This window comes from Mesoplodon bidens (genome assembly GCF_964165515.1).
Source record: "Mesoplodon bidens genome assembly, chromosome: 5".
In the NCBI taxonomy this organism is placed as follows: Eukaryota; Metazoa; Chordata; class Mammalia; order Artiodactyla; family Ziphiidae; genus Mesoplodon; species Mesoplodon bidens.
The window spans coordinates 68,911,557-68,936,310 of NC_138161.1; the positions used below are offsets into that span (position 1 = coordinate 68,911,557).

Below are 24,754 nucleotides of genomic sequence, written 5' to 3' on the forward strand. Positions count from 1 at the left end.
CTGGTCAGGGAACTAGATCCCACATGCCACAACTAAGAGTTCGCATGCTGCAACTAAAAGATCCCACATGCTGCAACTAAGACCCGATGCAGCTAAATAAATAAATATTTTTTAAAAACCAACCCAAATGGACTAAGAAAACTCTGAAAATGACTGAGTTCATCCTGAACTGTCAAGATGAAGTTTTCCATATCTGTGGACATGGGCGCATGAAAGCTAAAGTTCAGTTATAGAACCATAAAGAAAACAAGTCCCACACCTGAGATGTGTGGGACTGTAAATTTTTGTACTTGTTAAATTTACAGATGTAACAAAGAAATGAAGGAAGTACAGAGGCACACAGGGAAGCAACTGGCTGGGCCTGCAGGAGCTGCAGAAGGTGTCAAACAGGAGATGCCATTTGAACTACAGCTTGAAGAAGGAAGAGGAGTTCGCAGGTCTAGAAAGGGTGAGGACGGAAGGCATTCCACGTGGAAAGGCACAGAGGCGTGAAAGCATACAGCACATATTTAGGAAGCTCTAAGAAGTTCACAGCTAGTGTGTTGAGGAATATAGTAAGTGATAAGCTGGTGAAATAACGTGGGACCAAGGCCTTAAATGCTCTGCTAAGGAGTTTGGGTTTTTTACCTTGTAGGCAACTAAAAATGCAGATGTTAAACAGGCGTGTAATTTTTTTTTTTTTTTTTTTTTTTTTTTTTTCTTTTTGTGGTATGCGGGCCTCTCACTGTTGTGGCCTCTCCCGTTGCGGAGCACAGGCTCCGGACGCGCAGGCCCAGCGGCCATGGCTCACGGGCCCAGCCGCTCCGCGGCATATGGGATCCTCCCAGACCGGGGCACGAACCCGTATCCCCTGCATCGGCAGGCGGACTCTCAACCACTGCGCCACCAGGGAGGCCCCAGGCGTGTAATTTTTTAGCATGCTAATTCTGGTAGCAGAGTAAAGCACAGGTCAGATGGTTTTGAGGCAAGGAAAGGACCAGGTAATGGTCTAGGCTTAGGGGAAGATGAACTAAAGCAGTAGGAACAGAGAGGTAAGTCTGGACTGAGAATTTTATTGAGAATCACTAGAACTGCATGACTGCCTCAATATGAGAGTGAGAGAAAGGAAGGAATGGAGGATGATAAAGTTTCCAGCCTAGGAGACCTGGTAGATGGATGGGGGTATTAGCCAGGTTAGGGAATATGGGGGGTGGGGTGGGGGGAGCCCCTTTCTTAAGGAAAAGTATGGCCAAGAAAAGCGTTCAGTTTGAGGTGGTTATGGGACATCTAGGTAGAGATGTCCAAAAGACAGAAATATGGGCCTGCGGGTCCGGAGAAACGGAGGGGGTTAGAGTTACAAATTTGCAAGTCATCACCATAGAGGTAGGAGTTGAAGTCATGGGAATAGGTATAATCACGTGGGGGGACACTGTAGAGGAAAAAGAGCAAAGGTTCCTTCAGAACTCCAGAAAATACCAACATTTAAAAAAAGGACAACAGATGGACTCACTAGATTATAAATTATAAGGGCAGGAACTCTATTTTGTTTCACCGTTGTATCCCTCCCACCTAGCACAGGGCCTGACTCTTAGAATGGTTTTCAATAAATACTTATGGAATGAATGAATGAATCCAATAAAGAAACTGCAAGCATGCAGGCACATTCTTGCTGCATTCATCCAAGTCTTACAAGCAAGAGATGAATTCAGAATAGAACTGGCTAGAATGCAAGAAAGATAGAAATAAATAAATAAAGCTTTGTTAATAGAAGCCCCCTCTACCAACACAAGGCATCTAAGTTTACTGAGAGTCCCATAATTTGGAACCATGCAGGTGTGAAAAAGCCAGGAACCTTTACACTCCAGATGAAAACTAGGTTAAAAAAAATGAGTTGCTCAGTGGTGACAAAACTGTTGTCTCCAGGGTTTCTCAGGCACGTTCAGTTAAACGTTCTCACCAGACACATTGGCACAAGTCACATTATGAGTATTATCTCCCCACTGAGTCTGAATTGCCTGAATTCCCTCAAGGCAGTAGATGTTAAGCTAAAGGCTAGGGAAGTGGGCAGAGCACAGAGGCCAGTAGGTAAAAGACGAGAATCTTAAGGCTTAAAGACTAGATGGAGACAAGATATTTGGCTGGGTTAAAAAGACACAAACTTGACCAGAAATAAACAGGCCTCATGCTGCTTAGTTTTTAAAGGAATCGTATGGCTGAAAAAAACTACAAGTCCAGCTATCAGTAGTAGCCTGGGAGCATTCTAGATCCCTAGGGCAATCCATAGACCCCTGGTAGGCAGTTCACCTACAAATGACCAAGGGCGGCAATACATAAGGAAGATTTTTCCCAGAGTGCAAAACAAGGGTCTTACTCCACTCCCAGAATAGAATACTATACCGGTCCAGCAGCACGTGGTTAGTGGTATAGACCAGTGACTTGTGTGTTTTCCTTTCTCCCTTTTCGAACTGGGAGTTTTTATTGCGGTTTTCCTGCGCCTTCTCATATCGTTGTATAATGAATGTATTAGGACAATTACCTTGCCTTTAAGCTTTAAGAAAGTACTGTCTGGACTTGAGGCTGATGATGAGCTAAGATGAGACTTTGGGACAGTCCTCCTTGGGAGGATGGTGTATGTCTTAGCTACTTGGGGAAGAAATATGTGCACAGATGTGGGGTAGGCAGTTAGCAGTGTCTGCCACAGAACTGAAAAGAGGGCACTCGCTGGATTTGAAAAATATGAGGATTGTGATGTTCTTAGAGTAGTTTAAGTCGAAACAGAAGGGGCAGGGGTGGAGTGCAGAGATGCCAGTTACAATGGGTTTAGGAGCAAATGGAAGTCGTGAATTTTTAAGATTTTGCCAGTGAAAGGATCATACTGATCATCACCTTCCTGGTTACACTCCAAAACTTCTTGGTGGGGATTCATTTATCAATTTTTACCCCCAGGTGAAAAATTGTTCAGGTCCAAGTTTTACCCTGGGTATTACTTATGCTTTCTCTGGGGCAAAGAGATGATTTCCAGACGCTTTGCTTTCCAGAAATCAAGCCTTGGAGTAGGCTCTGCAGCAAGGATCATGCTACGTATTTGAAAGGTGAAGATCAAAAGCCACATATATATTTTTTTTAAGCCACATATTTAATGGACCAGGCAAAATCAAGCTGCCTCGCTAGTATGCTCCATGATGATTACTAAACTTCTTAGCTTCTTATGGAGAGATTTAAAAGAGAAAATATAGCAGTAAAGTATGCAATATTTTTGTACAACTGACACATAGAAGCTTCTACACGTAGAACCCCCATAACTGAGATGATGCCTAATTCATTCGCTGGCAGCTACTGGAAATGAAGAGGATGGAAGAGAAAAGACCAACTTTATTATATTCAGGAAAATGCTCTTTTAATTAAGGGAGGAAGATGGTTTGGTAGTGTTGATAATAATTTCGTTGAGATAAGAAAAAAAAAAAGCTCCAGGGTGCTCTCTGCAGATAGGACACAAACACAGAAAGGGGAAAAACAGTGAACTGTAGCTCTTACTGCAAACACTTTCATCAACATAAAAGCCACCAGCCATAGTATACATGAAGGAAAAATTTTAAATATGACCCTTTCCAAATAACTTTACCACTAAATCCCAGTTGTAAATGACCCCCTTACCAAAGCAACAAATGCTGTTAGTGGTGAGTCATCTGCTGATGTCTGCTCACCAATTCCCACAGAGTAACCCCGATTATGAGGGACTGACACCTACCGCAGGGCACCGAGTACATTCTGTGAAAGCCGACTCTGCATACCATTTTGCAGAACTGGTGTGGGACTTGCTGAAACAACCTGTGGCTCACAGGTTTCCCATGGGCTCTCTCTTCCATCATTTTCTTCCTTCTTTGGAAGGCAGCCATGAGAAGCGCATTGTCTATCTTCTCCACCTACAGCCCAAGGAGATGAAAAACTGAAAAAGAAACTGGAGAACTGCTACTTAAATTGCCTGCTACTCTGCTTCAAAAATAAAGGCACTTATGTGCATATTACTTTGCATGTGATTTGCTTTTCATATAAAGTTGCCTAAGAGTCTCTCCTGGCCCCAAACCTCTCCTATTTTGACTTCTATCTCTTCAAAATTCCCTGTCCCTTCTTAGATAAAAATTCCCTGAGCAATCACTATGTGATTGCTGGTAATGAAATGGTCAACTGCAGACACAGTCTTTGCCCTCTTAAAGTTCATAGTTTAGTGAGAGCTAAAAATAGGTAAATAATTGTAAGTGTGATAAATGCTATTGCATTTCTTTTATTTTGCTTCAAGGTAGGCAGGTAGCTTATCTCTGAGTCTTGGTCTATGCTTCTGTACATCCTGACATCATTTCTACCACATTGATTCCAATTATACCTCTCATACCTGCCCATCCCTGCCCTCCTTTCAGACTAATTCCTAGGATTCCAGGTCACTGAGCAGTTAGCTTAGAGTCATTAGCAGGTGAGTTCTTCTCTTGGCTATAGAACCAAGTGATAGCAGATAAGTCAAATTCTTCCCTTAATTAAGTATACCTTTATAACCCCCAAACCACAGTCTTCAAACTGTTTCTTTTGATGCTGAATTTCTTGAGTTGAAAGATTTAGGCATTTCAAAAATGCATTTTCCTTCATTTGATTCTGGTTTTCTGGTTGCTGATCAGTCTGCTGCCCTAAAAATGAGTAACATAAAACTTTGTCTCAGTGCTCTGTGAGAAGGAAAAGTTTGTAAGGAAATTAAATGAGGAAATTCCCTGGCGGTCCAGTGGTTAGGACTCAGTGCTTTCACTGCCAGGGCCTGGGTTCGATCCCTGGTCATGGAACTAAGATCCTGCAAGCCATGCCACATGGCCAAATAAGTAAATAAATAAACAGAAATTAAATGAAACAAATTATAAAAATTTGGAGGAATATATAAGCAGTTTAACTTGTATACCTCATATGTTTAGGACATGCAAGGACAGCTATAATACCATGAGAAGTCATAGGATAAAATAGGGGGTTAATAAATTTGTCCTCAGGACTTCCTTGGTGGTCCAGTGGTTAAGACTACACGCTTCCACTGCATGGGGCTCAGGTTTGAGCCCTGGTCCAGGAAGTTCCAGATGCCGCGGGGTGCGGGCAAATAAATAAATAAATAAATTAATTAATTAATCGAGCTCAAGAAAAAAAGTTACATCCCACGGGAGGCAGAATCTCCCACAGAACAAATAAATAAATAAATAAATAAATAAATTTGTCCTCAGATGATTTGGATTATGAAGCTGAGGGGATAAGAGAAAAAAGAGCATTAATATATACTCCCCCCATCAATGCTGTAATGATGATATATAGTTGTATTGCTAATAGGAAATGTAGTTCTAGCCAGGATGCCAATCAACAAAAAAACATAAGCATAAGAAAATGTTAAGGGGTGATGGAAAACGGTATGACATTTATGTAACACTTCAAAGTTTTCAAAACAGTTTTGTATCTCTACCTCATTTGGGCATTGCAAACCACCACTGAAATAATTAACACAGTTTTACAAATAGGGAAATTGAAACTCAGAGAAGTTAAGTGACTTGCTCAATATCACAAAGCTAATAAGTACAGATCCAAGATTATAAACCTGGCTTTCACCAGTGCTCTCTGTAAGGGGCAAGGCAGAATATTTAGTATATATGTTATTCATAGGCCACCCAACCAAGAAGAACAAAATTTGGAGATTAATAGTTTATGGTGTCATGTCTTTCCTCCCTTCCTTCCTTTTCCCTCTTTTTCTTCCTTCTTTCCTTCCTTAACTTCTTTCCTTCTTTCCTATTTTACACTCAAGGGACAACCTTTTATTGCCCAAAGGAGCTCCTTACTGGACTAAATACACATGTGGACATATGAAAACACCAAAAAAGGCTTCTTTTCTTTCAGTTTACCTTCCATTTGACTTAAGACCAAGTATACTAAAATGACCTAATCCCTAGCACATTATCTAATTGAGTGGGCTCAATTTAACCACAAAAAGCAGATGATAAATTCAGAGAAACTTATAGAGAGCCAAGTTGTAAATCCGGAAAGCAGGAGAGCAGGAGGAACATAACTCCATAGCAGAGGAACACCAAAGCCAAGACATTTCAAAGGAAGAGACTGTAAATTAAATCTGGAGAGCAATAGCTCACATTTATAAAGTATAGTATTAGAGTTCAGTTCTCTTGAGTTCAGCAAACATTTACTGAGCTCCTATTACATGCCAGGCACTGAGCTGGGCACCAGAAACTCAAAGATCCACGAAGTCCTGCTATCAGAAACACTCACCAGGAAGGATTAAAAGAGAACCATAAAAGAGGAGATGCCTAACTTCTATTATTTAAAACATAATGGTCTGGTAGATAGCTGATGTTCCCTGTAGTAATAACTCATTTCAAAGTTATCCATTTTGTTAATGTAGATCTTAACCTGATTAAGAGGGGCTGAGCCTCTATGAACCTCTGAAACGCTGCTGTAGAATAATATGCTTAGTCATCAACTGCCAAAAAATTCCACCTTGCAGCAGAGCAAGGGACTTAACATGACTAAGTTGCCAACAGCTAGGAGAATAGGCCAACTTTACGAATGCAGTTAAAGTAATGTCACAAGTTTTACAGGAGATCAGTGTTATTTTCTATCTTGTTCTCTTGAGAAGTGTCAATGTCAGTTTAAAGACCCACATTCACTACATTTTAAGAACTAAGTAGAAATCATAATCTTGGGTCTCATTCTTGAGTATTATTTTTGTCCATGTTTTTTGACGCTGGGTTTTCTGTGGACTATAGATACAACATTTATTGCAAACTCCCACTCACTTTGACCATATCTGCCTGAACTATTTTTACAAACACATGGTGAAAATAAGGCGTTCTCTGAAGTTTTACATCTGAATTTTTGCACTAAAGTCACTCTCCATGTTACAACCAGCGATCTTTCTAAAATACAAACCTGACCTTGTCTTTGCTTAAAATCATTCAAGGCTCTCCATTTGTTTCAAGAAAAACTGTGAATACTTTCATGTGATTTATAAAGTCTTGCATAACCTAGGCCCAGCTATGGTCTGATTTCTTGAAAGTTTCTTTCTTTGCCTTACTAACTCCTACCTATTCTTCACTTCTCCATTTGTGACACATCCCCTGAGAAGCTTTCTCCTTACCTCCCAAGTCTGGGTTAGGCGTCTCACCTAGTTGTTTCCAGAGCACTTTCACCTTCCTGTTCATAACTAACCTGCTTACCTCTCAGTTTCCCCAGTTAGATTTTGAGTGGAAACAATGTTCATCTTATCACTGTCTCCCAAGCACCTAGCACAATGCTTCACATAACACGGATGCAATACACATTAGTTGAATAAATGAAAGAAATAAGCCTCAATTTCCCAAGGTAGTATTTTCAATGGTATGATTTCCCAGTTAGCTCTAGGGCTAAGTTAAAAGGATCTCTCCAGACCCAAATTCCCACAGTCATCCCGATGGATTTTGCCCCATTGAATGAGTGATACTTGAGTGGACCTCACAGTACCAGTGAAATTTACTCTGGTGGGAAGGCTTAAAGTAATTTTAGGGCTCCTAACGCTGCCAGCAATAAATAATTGCAATAAAACTCAATTAAAGAAATGAATTAAGTAAGTGGAATGTGTCTGCATTCGAATGCTCCATCTGCAGAATTAGGGATGTACTTTTTTCCCTAGAGCCTGGGCTTGGGTTATCCTGGGCTTTCCTCATAATTGCCTCTTAGGCAATCCATGTCATCATCAGTAAACCCAATCGTGGGTGTGTGTGTGTGTGTGTGTGTGTTTTCATTTACTAATAATTAACCCTGCTGGTAGAAAGAGCCAAAAAAAGGTTATAAAAGTTATGGCCTAACAGACCCAGCATGGTTTGTCTCTCTCCTCTTCCATTCTATCTCTCACGCACTTACACACATGCACGCTCATGCCCCAAAGCTGGAAGGGCTGACTTCCCAACTTAATTGAAAGTTACTCACCTGACAAGCTCCAAAGGACTCGCTCCTTTTTTCTTGCCATTTCCTCTTGAACTTCACACAGCATATGTTCAATGTTCATAACTGCCTTAATGAGGTCAGCCTGGGCTCCTTTAATCTCTAAATGTGCCCTTCCCGGGCTTATAATCTCTGAGATAGAGACCCATGAGGTTTTCTGAAGCTGAGACAAATAGTCATGTTTCTTTTTCCCGAGGTAGAGGATATGCATATCCTCAATGATGTGGTGGTCCTGGAGGGTCAGTATCCTCTGGATCCATGCTTGGGCCTCATCTATCTTTTCCTGATCGGGTCCCATCAGATTGAGGACAGGAAATCTATTTCCTCTCTTCTCTCCGGTCCCCTGGGGAACTGAAAACACTATCATAAGCAACCACAGAAGGTAGGTGGGTTTTAAATCAGTACAGAACAAAACACCACAGCCACTGTTTGCCCTGAGCAGCCTTAGCAGTAGCAGCTCCAATTAAGTACCTATCTCTGAGAGCTTTGCTGGGTACAAAGAAAATCTAAATGTATAGTTTACAGTCTCCTTGGGGACACAGAGTTTAGCTTATCATGTCTTGGCCCTGCTGTCGCATTTGTCAATTTACAGATGAGTTCACCTTGTAATCTCATCCTGGATGCTAACCAACTATTATTTCTTGCTGAATGGGATTTTCCGTAAACTCTTGTTACAACCAGGTTTAAAATCAAATATCTCTGAAAGTCATAGATAAAGCCAATTTTTGAAAAATTGGAAATTATCATAGTATAATGAAACAAAGAAATACCCACAACTTCACTACCTGGGATTCCTTTTTATGTCTTATCTGTATATGACAGGACATTTTGCACCTCCACAACCAACATTTGGAGTTCAGTGCTGCTAAACAATGGAATATAGCAATGAAAAGGAGTAAACTTTAACTACATGGATAAATCTCAGAAACATATTTTGAGGGGAAAAAGTAAGTTGAACACTTAATATTTCTAGGCATTATTCTAAGTGCTTTACATGTATTATTTTATTCAATTCTCACAATCCTATGAAACACGTACTATTAGTAGGACCCATATTACAAATGAGGAAACTGATTCAGAAAGTTATTAAGTAACATGCCCATAGTTATAGGACTTGTAAGTGGTGGCCAGGGAGCTGGTAGGTGTGTGGGCAACCTGACTCCAGTGCTCATACAATCTGCTTCCCAGTGAGTGATCTCAGGACAGTAGTGGTCATTAGCATCTTTTCCCCTGATATAGCAGTTGGGTGGTACCAGGAGCTATGAAAAAGTACCAGGACATACCTAAAAGTAGGAGCAGGAGAATGGCCTCCCTCTGGTAACAATAAAAGCCAAAGTTTTAGACAACAGTAAGAAGTGACAGAGATTCTTATATTGATGACATACTTTTTTTTAAAAAAAACGATTGTTCTGCCTGGGAGCTTATATTATTTTTAGGAGAAAATAAAAACAATGCATGGTGATATTTCATTTACCCATCATTATTAGGAAAGAAAGAGTTGTTTTTCTAGGTAACTAAATTACTGAAATCACTAAAGGAGTCTCTTCTAGCACCAAAACATAATTAACTTTAACTATTTATTAATTAAATACTTATAATAGAAACATACTTCCCTGCCTTCCTAAATAGTTTAACTTTTCCTTAATAATCTGAGATCATCATTAATCATTATTAATGTCTGTTACTGTCCTGTACTATAATTCCTTTATCGATGTCCTCAAAAATTACTGAAGTAAATGGCAACGACTGGCCCCATTTTTCAGATTAATGATATAGGGACATTTGTATGTTCCTCTTGCATATTATCCTCTCCTAAAACTCCTCTTATCTAACTTCCCTAGAGTCACTGTGGTTTCCCAAACATGCAGTGCATTTGTTTGCTTCTGTGAGTTTTCTTCACTTTGGGTGCCCTACCCCCACCAACTCTGGCCATTGAAAATCTTGCCATCCTCAAAGCCCAACTTAGAACCATCTTGTCCATGAAGCCATTCTTGCCCCCTTCCAGTCAAAGGGCATCTCTCCCTCTTCTAGGTCACCTGGGGAGCCTGTCTATCCTCTCATTCATTATTTATCCCCTGGCATTTGTTTAATGCTTCATAATTTACAGAACATTTTTACATACATAATCTCCAGTTATCCTCACAACAATCTGTCATTATCACCATTTTACAGACAGATAAATAGGCTCATAAGAGGTGCAGTCACAAGCCAGAGCTCTTCAAGTTCCCTCTTCTTCATTTCCAACACTGCTGGACACTGAATGTCCAAAAGTGAACTCTTCTAATAAAGGGTATAAGCAAATCATTTCGACCCTAATAGAAAATATCCTAATAGTTTCTATTGCTGGTTGAATGTCTGGTGTTCTTAACATCTATAGAACACTGTGGATTAAAAGACTATTTCAGAAGTACACACCCTAGTTGTCATGACACAATTCCATCTCAGTGCACTCAAACTCCTCTACAGGAATGGAGTTATAAGACGAAGTTAATACTTCTCCAACAACTACCAGGATTGGTTTAGTCCAGTGATCCCCAGACCTGGTTCTGCAGAAAAACTGACCAGGAAGCATTGAAAAATATACATGTTTGGCCCAGACCCAAAGTTCCTGAATCAGAATCTGTAGAGTTGGGCCATACATATTTTTGTTTGTTTGTTTGTTTTAAAGTTTCCATCACAATCCCAATGATTACTCAGGTTTGGGTAGCATTGGTTTAATCCACTTATTATTATCTGGTATTACTGAGATGTATTTTCTATGATTACTAATAAGTAACCCCATTTAGATGGCACTCCATTCAAATCAGAAAGAGTAACTGGCTTAGTAAGCTTATGAAAAAAAAATATAGACATCTATTTGTGAATGAACTACCCACACTGTGGATTACCTACTTCAACTTAGCTTCTCTCTGTTCATATCATGAAACTAGACTGAGCAAAAATAGAATCATGGTCAGGTATAGAGCACATTGGTACCCAGGCAGGAGCACAATGAAACATGTTTGGCTTATTTATTCCACTTCTCCCCTCCATTAGTTCGGATGATCAAGAATAAAATGAGCCTATGGTGGTAGACTCTATTTCTAGATCCGTGAGTTTCTTACTCACCACCAGGGTAATTGTTGAGACCCTGCAGCTTCAACTTATTCTTTTCCATTTCAGTGCTGAAAACCTATGAGAAGCAAAACAGAGCAGAGAGTCCTAAGTGGGGCTTTTAGCCACTGTCATCAAAATCCCTCTCTCTACCTACACTCACATACTTGACCTCATCCCCTCTGTCATCCCCCATTTCTACTGCCACAAATCTAAAGCAGCCTTTAGGAAAGTCCTCGGGAACAGCAAGTGCAGCACTACAATCTATTAGAACATGTAGGGGAAACAAATATAGAAAAAATAGAAAAAAAAAACCCTTAAAGTTTGGCATAAAAAAAGGAGAATGTACATCCCAAGGCAAAATATCATTTATTCATTCATTCATTCATAGATATTAATGCCCTGCTAATTGCATATTAGGCACTGAACTAAAGCTGTGGATATGTCACTGAAGAAGACAAACAGAGACAGATGCTCTTGTAATCAATAAAACAAATTCATTTTAAAGAGTTATACACACACCATGCTTTGTAGATTAAATAAATGATCAATTCCTGTAAAGTGCTTATAATTGCACCCAGCATATTATATTCAATATGTTAGCTATTGTTATAATTATTAGTATGTGACAGTCCACACACAAAGATTTATGTATATTGCCAGGTAGATCCTTTAACATAGTATCTATTTGAAAAAACTCATCTCTCCTAGGGTTTGGAACCACCATGCCCAGGGTCTTCCTTGTTTAAAGTTGATGCAATTGGCAGTAATTCTTCATTGAAAAAGATGGTAAATAATGATGTAAAGACTACATTTTTCATTGCGTCTGAACTTTAATAATGAAGTTTCTTAATCTCTAGTACTTTTTCTTCAGAAATTATATTTGCAGCTGCTATTTACAGAGCAAAAAAGCCCTCAATCTTACCATGCTTATTTAGTACCTGGAGAGGTCATAAAAGGGAGGGACTTCCCTGCCCTCCAAAACAAATGACATAACATTATCTGCTGATAAACAGACTAATAACAGCTGCCAAACACAACATGGATAAAAATCAGTTCTCTTACAAAGTCACTTAAAAGTCAGTATGTGTCGCAGGGTTAGAAATCATTTAGGCAAGGCTTTTGAACTCAATGTGAGAGAGAACTGTAACTTAATCAGTATCAATAACATAGAGGGTGTGGATAACAAGCAGACAGTCTGCAAGTAGTTTGGAAAAGTAGATCCAAATGGCAAGAATTTGGCAGTTTTTCCAGCTCTGTCCACGAATGACTAACACCTCATGTGAGGAAGGTGAGTGTTCCTAGTAAGGAGTTCCTTATTCTGAGACGTGAGGTCTGGCACAAGGTAGATATGCAATGCATATTTGTTAAATAACCAAATGAATGACTGTTCATTGCCTTCTACAGATACTCAGTGGCACCCAGGATGCTTATCATCATGAAATACTAGTGAACACAGTATTTCAGTCAGCTGGGGAGTTATTTACTCATTGTCATCCATGAACTGGAATGACAAATAGATGAACATACACCCCTCATTGAAAGACTTATTTAGGAAGAAAGACTTATTTAGGAAGAAAAGATGTGCTCAGCAGAACACCAGAGGTGTACACATATGTGTACGCGCACGTCATACTTCCACATGGATATAATGTAGTGTTAACATTGAAAAAAGCCTGAAGGAATGGTCAATGTTCAGGGTATAATATAAATTACTTTGTAAGATAATCTTCTCCTTTGAGTTACAAAACAGAAAGCTGTATCATCTTTCAAGTTATTTTTTTCTGTATTTTTGCTTAGTGGTTCAGAACACAGGCTTTGGGGTCAGACACGGGTTGGTATCTTGGCTCAGCCACTGGATTGGTGTGTACATATTAACCTCTGGTCCCATTTGTAAAAATGGAGATGACAATAGTGGCTTCATCATGGGACTGAGGGGAGAATGAAGACAGTGTCTTCTTGGCACGGTACTTGGCTGATGCAACTCGTGGCAACTACTGTTATTATTAGCCCCTGGGGGAGCCCTCAGACTGTGGTTGATCTTTTCTGTATTGTTGAACTGCCATTTACATTTTTGTTTGTATGTTGAAGAGAATGAGAGCCTTCTTTTCTAGTTGTGGTTAATTCCTCTTACAGGGATATGGTGCTTTATGCACAGTCCAGAGATGTACTCAGGGCACCTATCTGGGCCCAGTAACAGTCCTCTGCTGGGGGCGGTGGGGGGACTGGTGAACTTCATTCGAATGACAGAATGTTTAATTTTGTCAAGAAGGTAAGCTACTTCATTGGGTAATTCATCAACCTTTCAGGTCAGCTGTGGATGAGACAGTGGTGTACTGGAGATGGCTTACACTGCTCATGAGACCCCACTGTGAACACCTCTTTCCAATTCCTTCTTCAGTGATGTAACATGGATAGCTTGACGTCAGCAATGGAAATCAGTAAACACTACAAACTTCCCTGTGCCTGGTGAGGCAGCAAGAGGAATAAGAACCTTTACACTTGTTCCAGAAAAGAACAAGATAGAACACGTCTGTTTCCTTGTAGGGAGAGAGAAAATGGCAAGCACCCACATGAAGACAGTCTGGGAGGTGGGAAAGAGAAGGGGAAGGAGTAGAGGACCCCATAAAACTAGGAGGTTGCTTACCTTAAAGGAGCAGAGAGAAGAATAAATGCCAACAAAGGACAAGAGAGAAGCTAGGTAGTGAGGTAAACATGGCTTGTACAATGACATTCTCTACTAGGTCAGAAGTGAGCAATTTATAAAAATTAGGGCTTCCCTGGTGGCGCAGTGGTTGAGAGTCCACCTGCTGATGCAGGGGACGCGGGTTCGTGCCCCGGTCCGGGAAGATCCCACATGCCGCGGAGTGGCTGGGCCCGTGAGCCATGGCCGCTGAGCCTGCGCATCTGGAGCCTGTGCTCCACAATGGGAGAGGCCACGACAATGAGAGGCCCGCGTACCGCAAAAAAATAAAAATTAAAATTAAATTTCACCAAGTTAGACCATCACCATGCTGTACAGCACTTAACAGGCCCCGTGTCTTACTTTGGAGATACTAAACAGATGTTGTTGAGTGAATGAATGAACAAACGAACTGCATGACATTTCTAAGACATTAACTTACCTTATATAACTGCTGTTCTTTTGGGAAGATCACAAACTTTACAGTTAATTGTTGCAAATGGTGTCTGGCAAATATTAAAACTTCATTAAACATAATCTCTGCTGCTGCAGAGATTCCAGTCCCAAGGGCAGGAAAGGAAATGGAAGTTATATTCAGCTCAAGGCATTTTTCCAAGCATTTCTTCATTGCAGTTTCCAATGTCTGCAGGAAAAACACAAATTCAACATCAGCCTTGAGTCAAAAATAAGACTTCACTTATCCCTTAATCCTGCCCATATTTTACAATGCCAGCCTCCACTATTCCTCAGGGCCATGTCCGTCCCTCCTCAGAGAACAGGAAAGGTACCACTCCATAGGGGACCCATTATAGCTATAAGGTTGGATGATGAGAAATGAAAGGGCTGAGAAACTGAAGTAATTGAGTGGTCCATTTTGTGCCATTCAGGACGTCTGAGCATCGTGATTTCCCTCAGTTTATGTAGCCTTCTCCCCTGGTTAGAGAGCCAACCTTCAGTCTATCCCCACTTACCTGCCACTTCTGGGTCAACATAAAGAGCTTTAATAAAGGAGGTAAAGGTTAAAGTAAGCAAGCAACATTTATTTAATGTCATTAAGATCTGTTACGTAATTTATTTTTGGCAGATTTACACTTCCATCAATGTTTCAACATTCAAACTGAATACTAATGTAGGAAGGTTATTTAATAACCTTCCTACATTATACTAATATACTAGTATATTAGTTATACTAATGTAGGAAGGTTTTACTAATGTAGAAGGACCTTGAAAAACTGAGGGGTAGAGAGTGACTGGAGGACCAGTTTGGGATTTGAGGGCTCTCTAAACAAGAGAAGACCAGAAATGGAGACAAAAGAAAGATAGACAAAGGTAGAAAAGGGGATTAAGTTTCCCTCTCTCCACTTGTCAGTAGGTTCCCCCTATTCTTTAATGCATGTAATTTACGTCCCTCAGTTGTAGAGTCAGGCAGAAAGCTAAGCTCCACCACAGGCACAGACACCACAGGCGATAGGTTTGACTGGAATGGTGTTGGAAGGGAGATCCCAGGTCCTCCTGGAATTTAACGGATGGCAGGAGATATGGAGAGGCTGAATCCCAGGCCCACGTAGGAAAAGGCCTACAGGGTCACTGGGTGCGGTGAGGTGTGCAGACTGAGGGAGCCCTGATGTTTCTATGTCTATTTGCGGTATGTCCACTTAAAATTTAGACATGGGTTAGGTGATATTTTAAATTAAACTTCTTAAGATAACTTGTGACAACAATACCTGTTTAGTATTTCAGGTATTCACAGGAGTACTAGAGAATGGGGATTATTCCACTTGACAATAACATTTCATGAATGTAATGACAGGATGGAAATTCAACAGACTACATAGGCTCCGGAGATACAGAAAGATAAATTTATTTTGACCTTACCAGTTTTTGTTCAGAATATTCTGAAGGCCACAACACATGGTATACATATTTGCAGGGCAATTTAAATCCTTTTGTGACCAGTACCAACTGGGAATCTAGTGGTGTTTTAGTCATATTTTGGCTAAATTCCCTTTCTATTTCATCTCCTGCTGCTTGTAGAATTGATTTTGACACAGATGTAGCTCTAAGACCACCATGTGGATATACAGAATTAACAATTACATTCGTCTGAAAAGGGAAAAAAATGAACAAGATTCAGGGTTAAATTACTTTTTCTTAAATGATTAATTTAAATCTTTATTTCCCTGAAGAGCTTTGAAAAATACATTTGAAGATCCTAAATCCACAGAAATATCACTTAATAATGGATATAAAATTTCCAAAGAATGATCATTTGACTGCCATGAATCTGTCTGTCCTAGTCAGAAATTAGGTAAAGTATGTAGATGATACAATTTTTATTGCAAACATCTGTCAGCCCCTTGCTGGCTTATACCACCAATATCCCAGATTCACAGCATTCTCTATGATTTGTTTTAAGCTTTATCAATAAGTGGTTTCACTCTCTGCCCCACCGTCATCACTTTTTGCTGTTTCTGTGTGAATTTTCATTTTGTCTTACAGAGTGGAAATAAAATTTCTCAGGCAATTTCTATCCCCTAACATTTGTGTTTTTTAAGGTAAGTAGTACATGGTGAAAGAGAACACAAATGAGACAAAAAAGTCTTCAGTGGGAAGTAGGCCTCCTTCTTGGTGGGGTCCCCAGATCCCCCTAATTCATCCTGATGGCTTTGGCTCCCTTTGGGGGTAACTTCGGTACTTCTCATGGATGTTAATGAATGTGTCACTTTGAAAGTGAAATCAGAATTTGCAAGTCGGGGGCATTGGCACCCTTTACAAATTTTAAAGTTCTTTGTGTTGGCAATAATTAAATACAATAAAATTTTAGTTAAAGGGATAAGTTATTCAACCAGGATGTTTCCACTTTAATTTTAAATTGGCATATTAATGACTTATCAAATAAATATTTCATCTCAGGGGGTCCCCTCAGTCTTCTTTCTAATTGTCTTGCAGGCAATTAATGGCATTTTTTCACTTGTGATTAAGTCTATTTGATTGTGGCCATAGGAGAGTCAGATCCAGGGGAAAAATAGTGAATATAGCCTTATATTCTTTCTCTCTCTTCCTCTGTTGCAGCCCTTGCTCCCTGCTGCCCCCTTCAGTTATTCATCAGTAATTTGTTGAACACCCAGATGCATGCCCAGAGACCAGCTCCAGGGCTACAGAGATGAACAAGCCATGATTTCCACCTTCGAGGTACTCTCTGCCTGGCAGAGAAGCTGCACTAATCCAGAAATACCTAGGTTCACTGTTCCCCTGACTCTCTCCCCTCCCTGTCAGGGTCCTCACCTTTGTGCCCTATGACCCCTGGCTAAATGCTAAATTACACTTTGTATCCTCCACAGCTCCTGGCACAGAGCCATATACTCAGAATACGATTTACAGCTCGGCTTAGGTCTCCTGACTGGTCCAGCCTACTACTTTTGATCTGTCAATACCTCTGTATCTCTCTGATCCGTCATTCTAACCACCCAGGCCTCTTCTCCTGCCAATTCGTAACTATCATAACTTGAGATCAGATTTAAAACTCACATCTTCTGAAGTAATCCTTCTTGATCTACTACACTCCACTCTTGTCACAAATGTATATACTCTTAAATATGAATTCGCTTCGTATTAAGACTTTTTTGTTTATTATTGCTAGGTTGCTTTAGAAATGTTCAGATGGTTTGTCTCCCTAACGAGATTTTTCAAATAGAGAATCTTTTTACATAAAAAGAATAAAATAGATTTTAAGTTCCTCAGAATCAAAGATTGTTCTATTTCCTCATGGTGCCTAAGAATAATGGCAATAATAATTATAAATACTTATCACATGCCAAGTTTTGTTCTAAGCAGTTTATGTGTATTGATTCCAACTCTAAGGTATAAGTGCTATTATTATCCTTATTTTACAGAGGAGGAAACTGAGGATCAAACGGTAAAGTAATTTGGTTCAGGTCACCCAGTTAGTAAGTGGCAAAGCTGGTATTGAAATCCAAATGGTCTGGCTCTGAAATCCATACTCGTAACCTTACTTAACAAGATGCTTTCTAAACCGTGTTTGAAATAGTATATGCTCAAAACATACTTGATAGGTAATAAACAGTTCAGGGATCCCGTTTGGCAGTGCAAGAGAATAAAACAAAGACTTACTTCCTGCGTTTCAATGTGGCCCTGGACAATCTGGAGAGTCAGGTTGTTCACAACCATAGTATTGAGAAGGTGGGTGGCTTCTGGACTCACCCGGGACCCCAGCTCATTCTTCCCTAGGATGACTTCTGAAACAGTTTTAAAGGCAGCAACAGTAGGGTCCTCATTGCTTACCAGGTGAATTTCTTTCAAATTACTGACTAGTTGCATGTGTTGGAAATAATACTTGATAGTTTCCACAATGACCTGTGTACACAAATCCAGAGGGAACTGGAAAATCCCAGAGCTCAGGGCTGGAATCGCTACTGTCTCAATGTACACATTACTACTGACAAAATTCAAAATATTTATAATGGCTCTTCGCAGTTTATCGATACATTCCTCTCTATCCATTAACCCCCACCGAGGCCCAACAGCATGGATAATGAGTTTGCAGGGAAGCTTCCCTGCTCCTGTGACAGCTATGTCACCAGTTGGAATTTTGCCATATAAGGAAACATATCTTCTGCTCGCCTCTTGGATTTCAAGGCCACCAGCTTTCACAAGGGCCTGGGCCAGGCCTCCCCCATGAATGAGGTCTTCATTGGCTGCATTCACCACAGCGTCAACAACATGTCTGGTGAGGTCATCCTTCCAGACAGATAACTCTAGCCTGGGCACCAGCACTTTTCTGAAGACTTGTAGAGACTCACTGTTACCTTCCTGGGCTGGAGAGACTAGGGTAAAGATACAGCTAAATTTATTCTGGAGGACTTCCCCCAGCCGACTCTCATTATTTTTTAAAATTTTGAAGTCATTGTGATTAATGGAAATTGGCCGACTGTAGTCTTCTCTGAGAGTATCAATCTCTGGAAAAGGAGAGAAGATAAAAAATAAAGAAATGAGCAAGCGTTCCTTTGAAAAGGATGTAATTCTACTTCACACCGGGAGACTGAGCTGCTTCTGTGCAAAAGGAAAGATGAGCTTCCTCTAGGCCCCTTCCTGATTCTCCCTCTCACCTAGACCTGTAATTAGACCAAAGATATCCAGGAGTTTTCAATGGTAAGTCACCATAAAGTGCTTAGTCGTGTGCCTGGCATACAGTAAATATTCAGTAAGTGGTATCTACTATGATACAATGATGGTGGTTTAAAACTGTGCGTATCAGGGCTCACAGATTTTAAAAATCTACATAAAAATGGCAAGTTTGGGAAGACCCATGCTTAAGGCACAAGTATTAGAAAGGACTTACTTATGATTCAAAAATATGTGGAGGCTTTATTCATAACTCGTTAGCCTTTGTCAGTGTCTTGGCTTGGGTTCTCCCAGAAGCTGATTCTGAGGCAGGGGTTTGAGTGTAAGTTTATTTGGGAGGTTATCCCAGAAAACACCAGGGGTGTGGGATGGAAAGAGGAGAGTGGGAAAGTGAGACAGGGAAAGGAAAGAAATGAATAAAGGGGGTGTTACAAAGCAAATGAAGCTTAACTCCACAGGGGGACAGTTTAGACCATGTGTCTCAGAATTATATCACCAGAGGGGTAAAGCAGCTGGGATATTTGTCCAGTGTTTATCAGCCATTGGTCGAGGATGCTCCTGGGGGCATAGTCCAGCACATGGGCAGAGCACTGACAACATGACAGTAAATAATTCTCCACCATACCCTAGTTTTGTAGTGCGATTTTGGTGGAATTAAAACTGATTGGCTAAAAATTATTTACTGCATGTGGCAGCAAGACGATGTGCTGCTCAGATCACCCTTCAGTGAAGGGGGCAGTATGGTTAGCTGACAGCCTCCAGTTGTTAGCCCCTCAGGGCCCATCTCAGCCTTCCAACCCAGGTCACGCTATTCTCAGGGTGGCTCCCATCAATGGCTGAACAAGGCCATTGATGTCCAACGTGGGACTCCACCAATGAGCAACCTCAGGCTGGCAGAGCTTTTTCTTTTGTTTTTTTTAAAATTAATTAATTTATTTATTTTTGGCTGCATTGGGTCTTAGTTGCTGCATGTGGGCTTTTCTCTAGTTGCAGTGAGCAGGGTCTACTCTTCGTTGTGGTATGCAGGCTTCTCACTGCAGTGGCTTCTTTTGTTGCAGAGCATGGGCTCTAGGCGCACGGGCTTCAGTAGTTGTGGCTCGTGGGCTCTAGAGCGCAGGCTCAGTAGTTGTGGCGCACAGGCTTAGCTGCTCCGCGGCATGTGGGATCTTCATGGACCAGGGCTCGAACCCGTGTCCCCTGGATTGGCAGGCGGATTCTCAACCACTGCACCACCAGGCAAGCCCGGACTGGCAGAGCTTTGCCAGGTTTTCATTACAGTCTGATGGCTCCACCTGCCCAATCCAGTTTCTTCTCTTTTCCTTTTACCTTCTGCATTCCTAACTCCATCTCAGTTTCTGCGTCCTGGAGAACCCAACCTGTGCCAGTGTATTTCATGGGGTCTAAGGCATCATTATTATATGCCATTGAGAAAGGAAAAATGATGCCAACTAAACCTATCAGTGGGTAGAGAGTAGCCTTCAGAGATGTGAAAAAAATGTGTGCCCTAAAACAGATTATAGTGTAGTAATTAATTATTTTTTACTTCAATTCCCATTTTTAATCTGAGCCACCTAGAAAGACCTCTGGTGGCCTCAATTACAATTACCTAAAAGCAGCAGCACATGAGTAGTCAGAGCCAACAGGCTTGTGCCTTCGTTGAGAATCTCAAGTGGGCCACCCAAGTTTAGGCAGGTTCCATTTTGGCTCTTACAAGCCTTCTTGAGCAGGAGACAATCAGTGGGTCACCTCTTATGAACAGTTTCAGTTCTAGGGCTGTGGTCAGAAGGGTCTCACATCTTGTGGGCAAAGGATAAGATCAACGGGAGCCCTAAGGGAACACATCAGCTGGTGCCACACTGCTTCCGAAGCAGTCCCCCTTCTGAGGCATATGCCCGGTCCCCACAAGGTCCTGCAGTCACGCACCTGAGCATCTGTGGGGGAGACAGTCTCCTCTGTATTCCCCTTTCTCCACTGAGGAAAGATATGAGCAAAGATTTTCTGAGACAAGAGAGTGAGGTGATCCTACCTGATTTCTCATTGTAAGCTGCTGCTCCAACACCCTGTGAAAAGTGAGAGTGGTTTAAAAAAAATTGAGACCAAATGATTTACAGATTACTGATGACAAATACCATTTCATAAACACAAAGCGACAGAAACCTTCCTAAGAACACTGGGATTGAGGGGGAAGGGGAACACGTTTGTTTAATCAGTGTGCCTGAAATACTTGAAATACTGAATGTTCCAGCCAACACTGACTCTACCCCGCTTCCCTAGAGGCCAATGCACTTTTAATTCTGGATGGGATGAAGGGCTGGAGATTACCACTTGAAAAGGCTCAAAGGTCACAGACCAAAATGACCCAAAACTCTCAGACAGGATCCAATCTCCAAAGGTTTGTGGGGTTTCTCTAGACAGAACAGAAGACATGGGGACATGAATCTCATCAGCTACACCTCCCCATCTACCACTTTCAATTGTTTATTTCATGATACAAGCCTGAATGTGGAATTTTCAGGATAAACAAATGAGGTGCCTTTTCCCTAGCCCCTTATTATTATTTTTTTTTTTGCAGTACGCGGGCCTCTCACTGTTGTGGCCTCTCCCATTGCGGAGCACAGGCTCCGGATGTACAGGCTCAGTGGCCATGGCTCACGGGCACAGCCGCTCTGCGGCATGTGGGATCTTCCCGGACTGGGGCACAAACCCGTGTCCCCTGCATCGGCAGGCGGACTCTCAACCACTGCGCCACCAGGGAAGCCCCCTAGTCCCTTATTTTTACTCCTCCTCCATCCTCCTCCTTCCCGCATGCTGCAAAAGCAGAATTGCTGAATGAGAGAATAAAAATGATACTGCGGTGACATTTTTTTAAAAAATCACCCAACCTCATGTTGACTCTGTTGATTATACTAGCATATTCTTGAGTCCCCACCTCTCGCATGGGGCAAGGAGAAAACTTTTATTGGGAGAGTAAAACCAAATAAGAATGCCAGTTATAACTGAAGACCCCAGATTTTTTGCTGTTACAGGAAGAACTATTCACATGCTGATCAAAGTTTACTTATAAACATTTATGCTTTTTACCTTGGAAAAGTCCATCCTCCAGGTCTCTGGGGTCTTTCAATGTTTACTGTTTTGCGTTTCTCAAATGTGGCGGCCCCCTTCTAGGAATGAATAGAAGGATGTAATATGATGAGCATCTTAGGGAATTTGGTGAGAATACACAACAGGAAGACTAAACAAGATTTCTGATCTTGAGTGATTTTTAATTTCATTGGTGAAGATGCACACATTGCTTTTGCTGCTGTTGTTACTGTTTACCCTCTATCCTTTACAGAGAGATTCAAAGAAGGGAAAGAACTGTATGGGCTACAGCAGGGAAAGCTTTATGAGGAAGGTGAGGCTAGAGCCAGGCCTTAAAGGACGAAGCAGGTTTTTACATATTTAGAAGAGGAGGATGATACCACATGGTAAAACTAAGCACAGCATTCAAAGAGCAATGAGGAAAAACCAGCCTATGAGTGAGTGAAGACCCCTGGAGGGTGTCCAAAGAGAGGGAACTGTGCTTATGCCTGTGGAGGATGTACGTTACTGAGTTTGTGATAAATATCTCTGATGGAATTAGAAAGGGGATTGTCTGGATAAAAATCAGAGACCGTGGGAAAACACATTTTAATAATTTTTCCTTCTAACAGGTAGGAATTAAAGACTGTGAATTTTGAGGAGAATAATAATAAAAATGCTTAAAGACACCGTTGCCCACACTTGTTTCCACATAGTCACCTCTAGGCCTCTGAAATGATTTCTGATGCCTTTGCAACAGGAAAATTTTGTGCCACTCTCTACAGCATCAGAGCACTATCATTCTTTCTCTATTTTTTGGTAATATTTATTTATTTTATTTTTGGCTTTGTTGGTTCTTCATTTGCTGCGCACGGGCTTTCTCTAGTTGCGGCCAGCAGTGGCTACTCTTCGTTGTGGTGCGAGGGCTTCTCAATGCAGTGGCTTCTCTTGTTGCAGAGCACGGGCTCTAGGCGTCTGGGGTCAGTAGCTGTGGCTCATGGGCTCTAGAGTGCAGGCTCAGTAGTTGTGGCTCACGGGCTTAGTTGCTCCGCAGCATGTGGGATCTTCCTGGACCAGGGCTCGAACCCATGTGACCTGCATTGGCAGGAGAATTATTCAGGAAATTATTGCAGGAAAAGCTGCAAATCCAAGTATAATCCAAAAATGCAGGGAGAATACGCATTTTTGCCTCCAGAGGGCACTGCTGTTTTCACAAAAGAAGGAAAACTGCCACATCTGCTCCCACTGTGGGCTTCCAGTGGGTTTTTCTTTAGATGATGTTGCACTTTTTTCTTTTTTCTTCTTTTTTTCATTATTAATTTTTATTGGAGTATGGTTGCTTTACAATGTTGTGTTAGCCTCCACTGCACAATGGAAGGAATCAGCCACACACGTACAGTTATCCCCTCCCTTTTGTACTTCCCTCCCATTTAGGTTACCACAGTGTATTAGGTAGGGTTCCATGTGCTATACAGTATATTCCCAGCAATTGTCTATTTTATACATGGTATCAATAATGTATATGTGTCAATCCCAGTCTCCCAAGCCCTCCCTCCCCACCCCTTTCCCCCTTGGTATCCATACATTTGTTCTCTATGTTTATGTCTCTATTTCTGCTTTGCAAATAAGATCATCTATACCATTTTTCTAGATTCCACATATACTCTTTATTATACGATATTTGCTTTTCTCTTTCTGACTTAATTCACTTTGTATGACACTCTCTGGATCCATCCATGTCTCTACAAATGACCCAATTTTGTTCCTTTTTATGGCTGAGTAATATTCCATTGTATATATGTACCACATCTTCTTTTCCATTCCTCTGTTGATGGACATTTAGGTTGCTTCCATGTCCTGGCTATTGTAAATAGTGCTGATATGAACACAGGGTGCATGTGTTGTTTTGAATTATGGTTTTATCTGGGTATATTCTTGTTCAGACCAGGCTTCAAGGGCTCTGGGATAGACTTGGCAGTGGGGGATGACACTCTTTTAACCCCAAAGAAATTAGAAACGAGGAGCATATTGTCCAAAACGTTCAATCTCTTCTATTTTATTTTAACAACAACAATAGCAACAAAAGCCTTCCCAGCTTTCCATCACTGGTTCCTACTATGTTCCTTTCTCTTCATGGGCAGCAGGAAGGAGTTGACTCTCCGTCCATCTGCTTGCTCAGCCCACTGCAGTCTGACTCCCAGTTCATCCCCAGCCTCCTCTGAAACTGCTCGTCAGTGTCTTCCACGTGGCTAACCCCAGTGGACGCTCTTCTGTCCTAATCTTTATTTGACCTCTCTCTATAGTTTCATTCTTCATTTCATTCTCTGATTCCTGAATCTCTGCTTTTTGGCTTCTCCCATACCATCTTCCCTTGGGTCTTCTGTTACCTCTCAGTTTGCCTTTACAGACCTTTCCCCTGGATTCAGCCTCAGTCAACTGTCCCAGGATTTTGTCGAGAGGCACGTCTCAGCTCATTCTGTACACCCTCAAAGTGTGATCTCATCCACTCTCATGACTTCAACTCACCAGCTGCAAATATGACTCCCACATCTGTATCTCTAGGCTATGGCTCTCCTAAGCCTCACTTTTCAAGACTACCTGTTTCAAGACTACCTGAATGTCCCATAGTCCCCTCAAACACAGCCTCTGCAAAACTGTACCCATAGTCTCATCTCCACTCCCCGCACTGCTACCTACCCTCTCCCAACCCCCTCCAAAATCCATGCTTTATCTCCTGGATTCCACAGCTTGGTAAGTGATACACCATTTATCCACTCAAGTCAGAAATCTAGA

At 41.3% G+C, this 24,754-nt stretch overlaps 1 protein-coding gene across 1 annotated transcript in view; it reads right to left on the reverse strand.

Moving 5' to 3' along the window:
- The window catches only part of PARP9 (poly(ADP-ribose) polymerase family member 9), a 31,994-nt gene that overhangs the window by 4,706 nt on the left and 2,534 nt on the right, over positions 1-24,754 (reverse strand). The window contains exons 2-10 of the mRNA XM_081234760.1: positions 21,983-22,062; positions 20,928-20,961; positions 17,891-18,735; positions 15,635-15,862; positions 14,202-14,402; positions 11,092-11,155; positions 7,969-8,334; positions 4,519-4,655; positions 3,728-3,902 (exon numbers count right to left, since the gene is read on the reverse strand). Of these exons, the coding sequence (XP_081090886.1) occupies positions 3,728-3,902; positions 4,519-4,655; positions 7,969-8,334; positions 11,092-11,155; positions 14,202-14,402; positions 15,635-15,862; positions 17,891-18,735; positions 20,928-20,961; positions 21,983-21,997 (2,065 nt within the window). The 5' untranslated portion in view covers positions 21,998-22,062. The remainder of the gene's footprint in view (positions 1-3,727; positions 3,903-4,518; positions 4,656-7,968; positions 8,335-11,091; positions 11,156-14,201; positions 14,403-15,634; positions 15,863-17,890; positions 18,736-20,927; positions 20,962-21,982; positions 22,063-24,754) is intronic.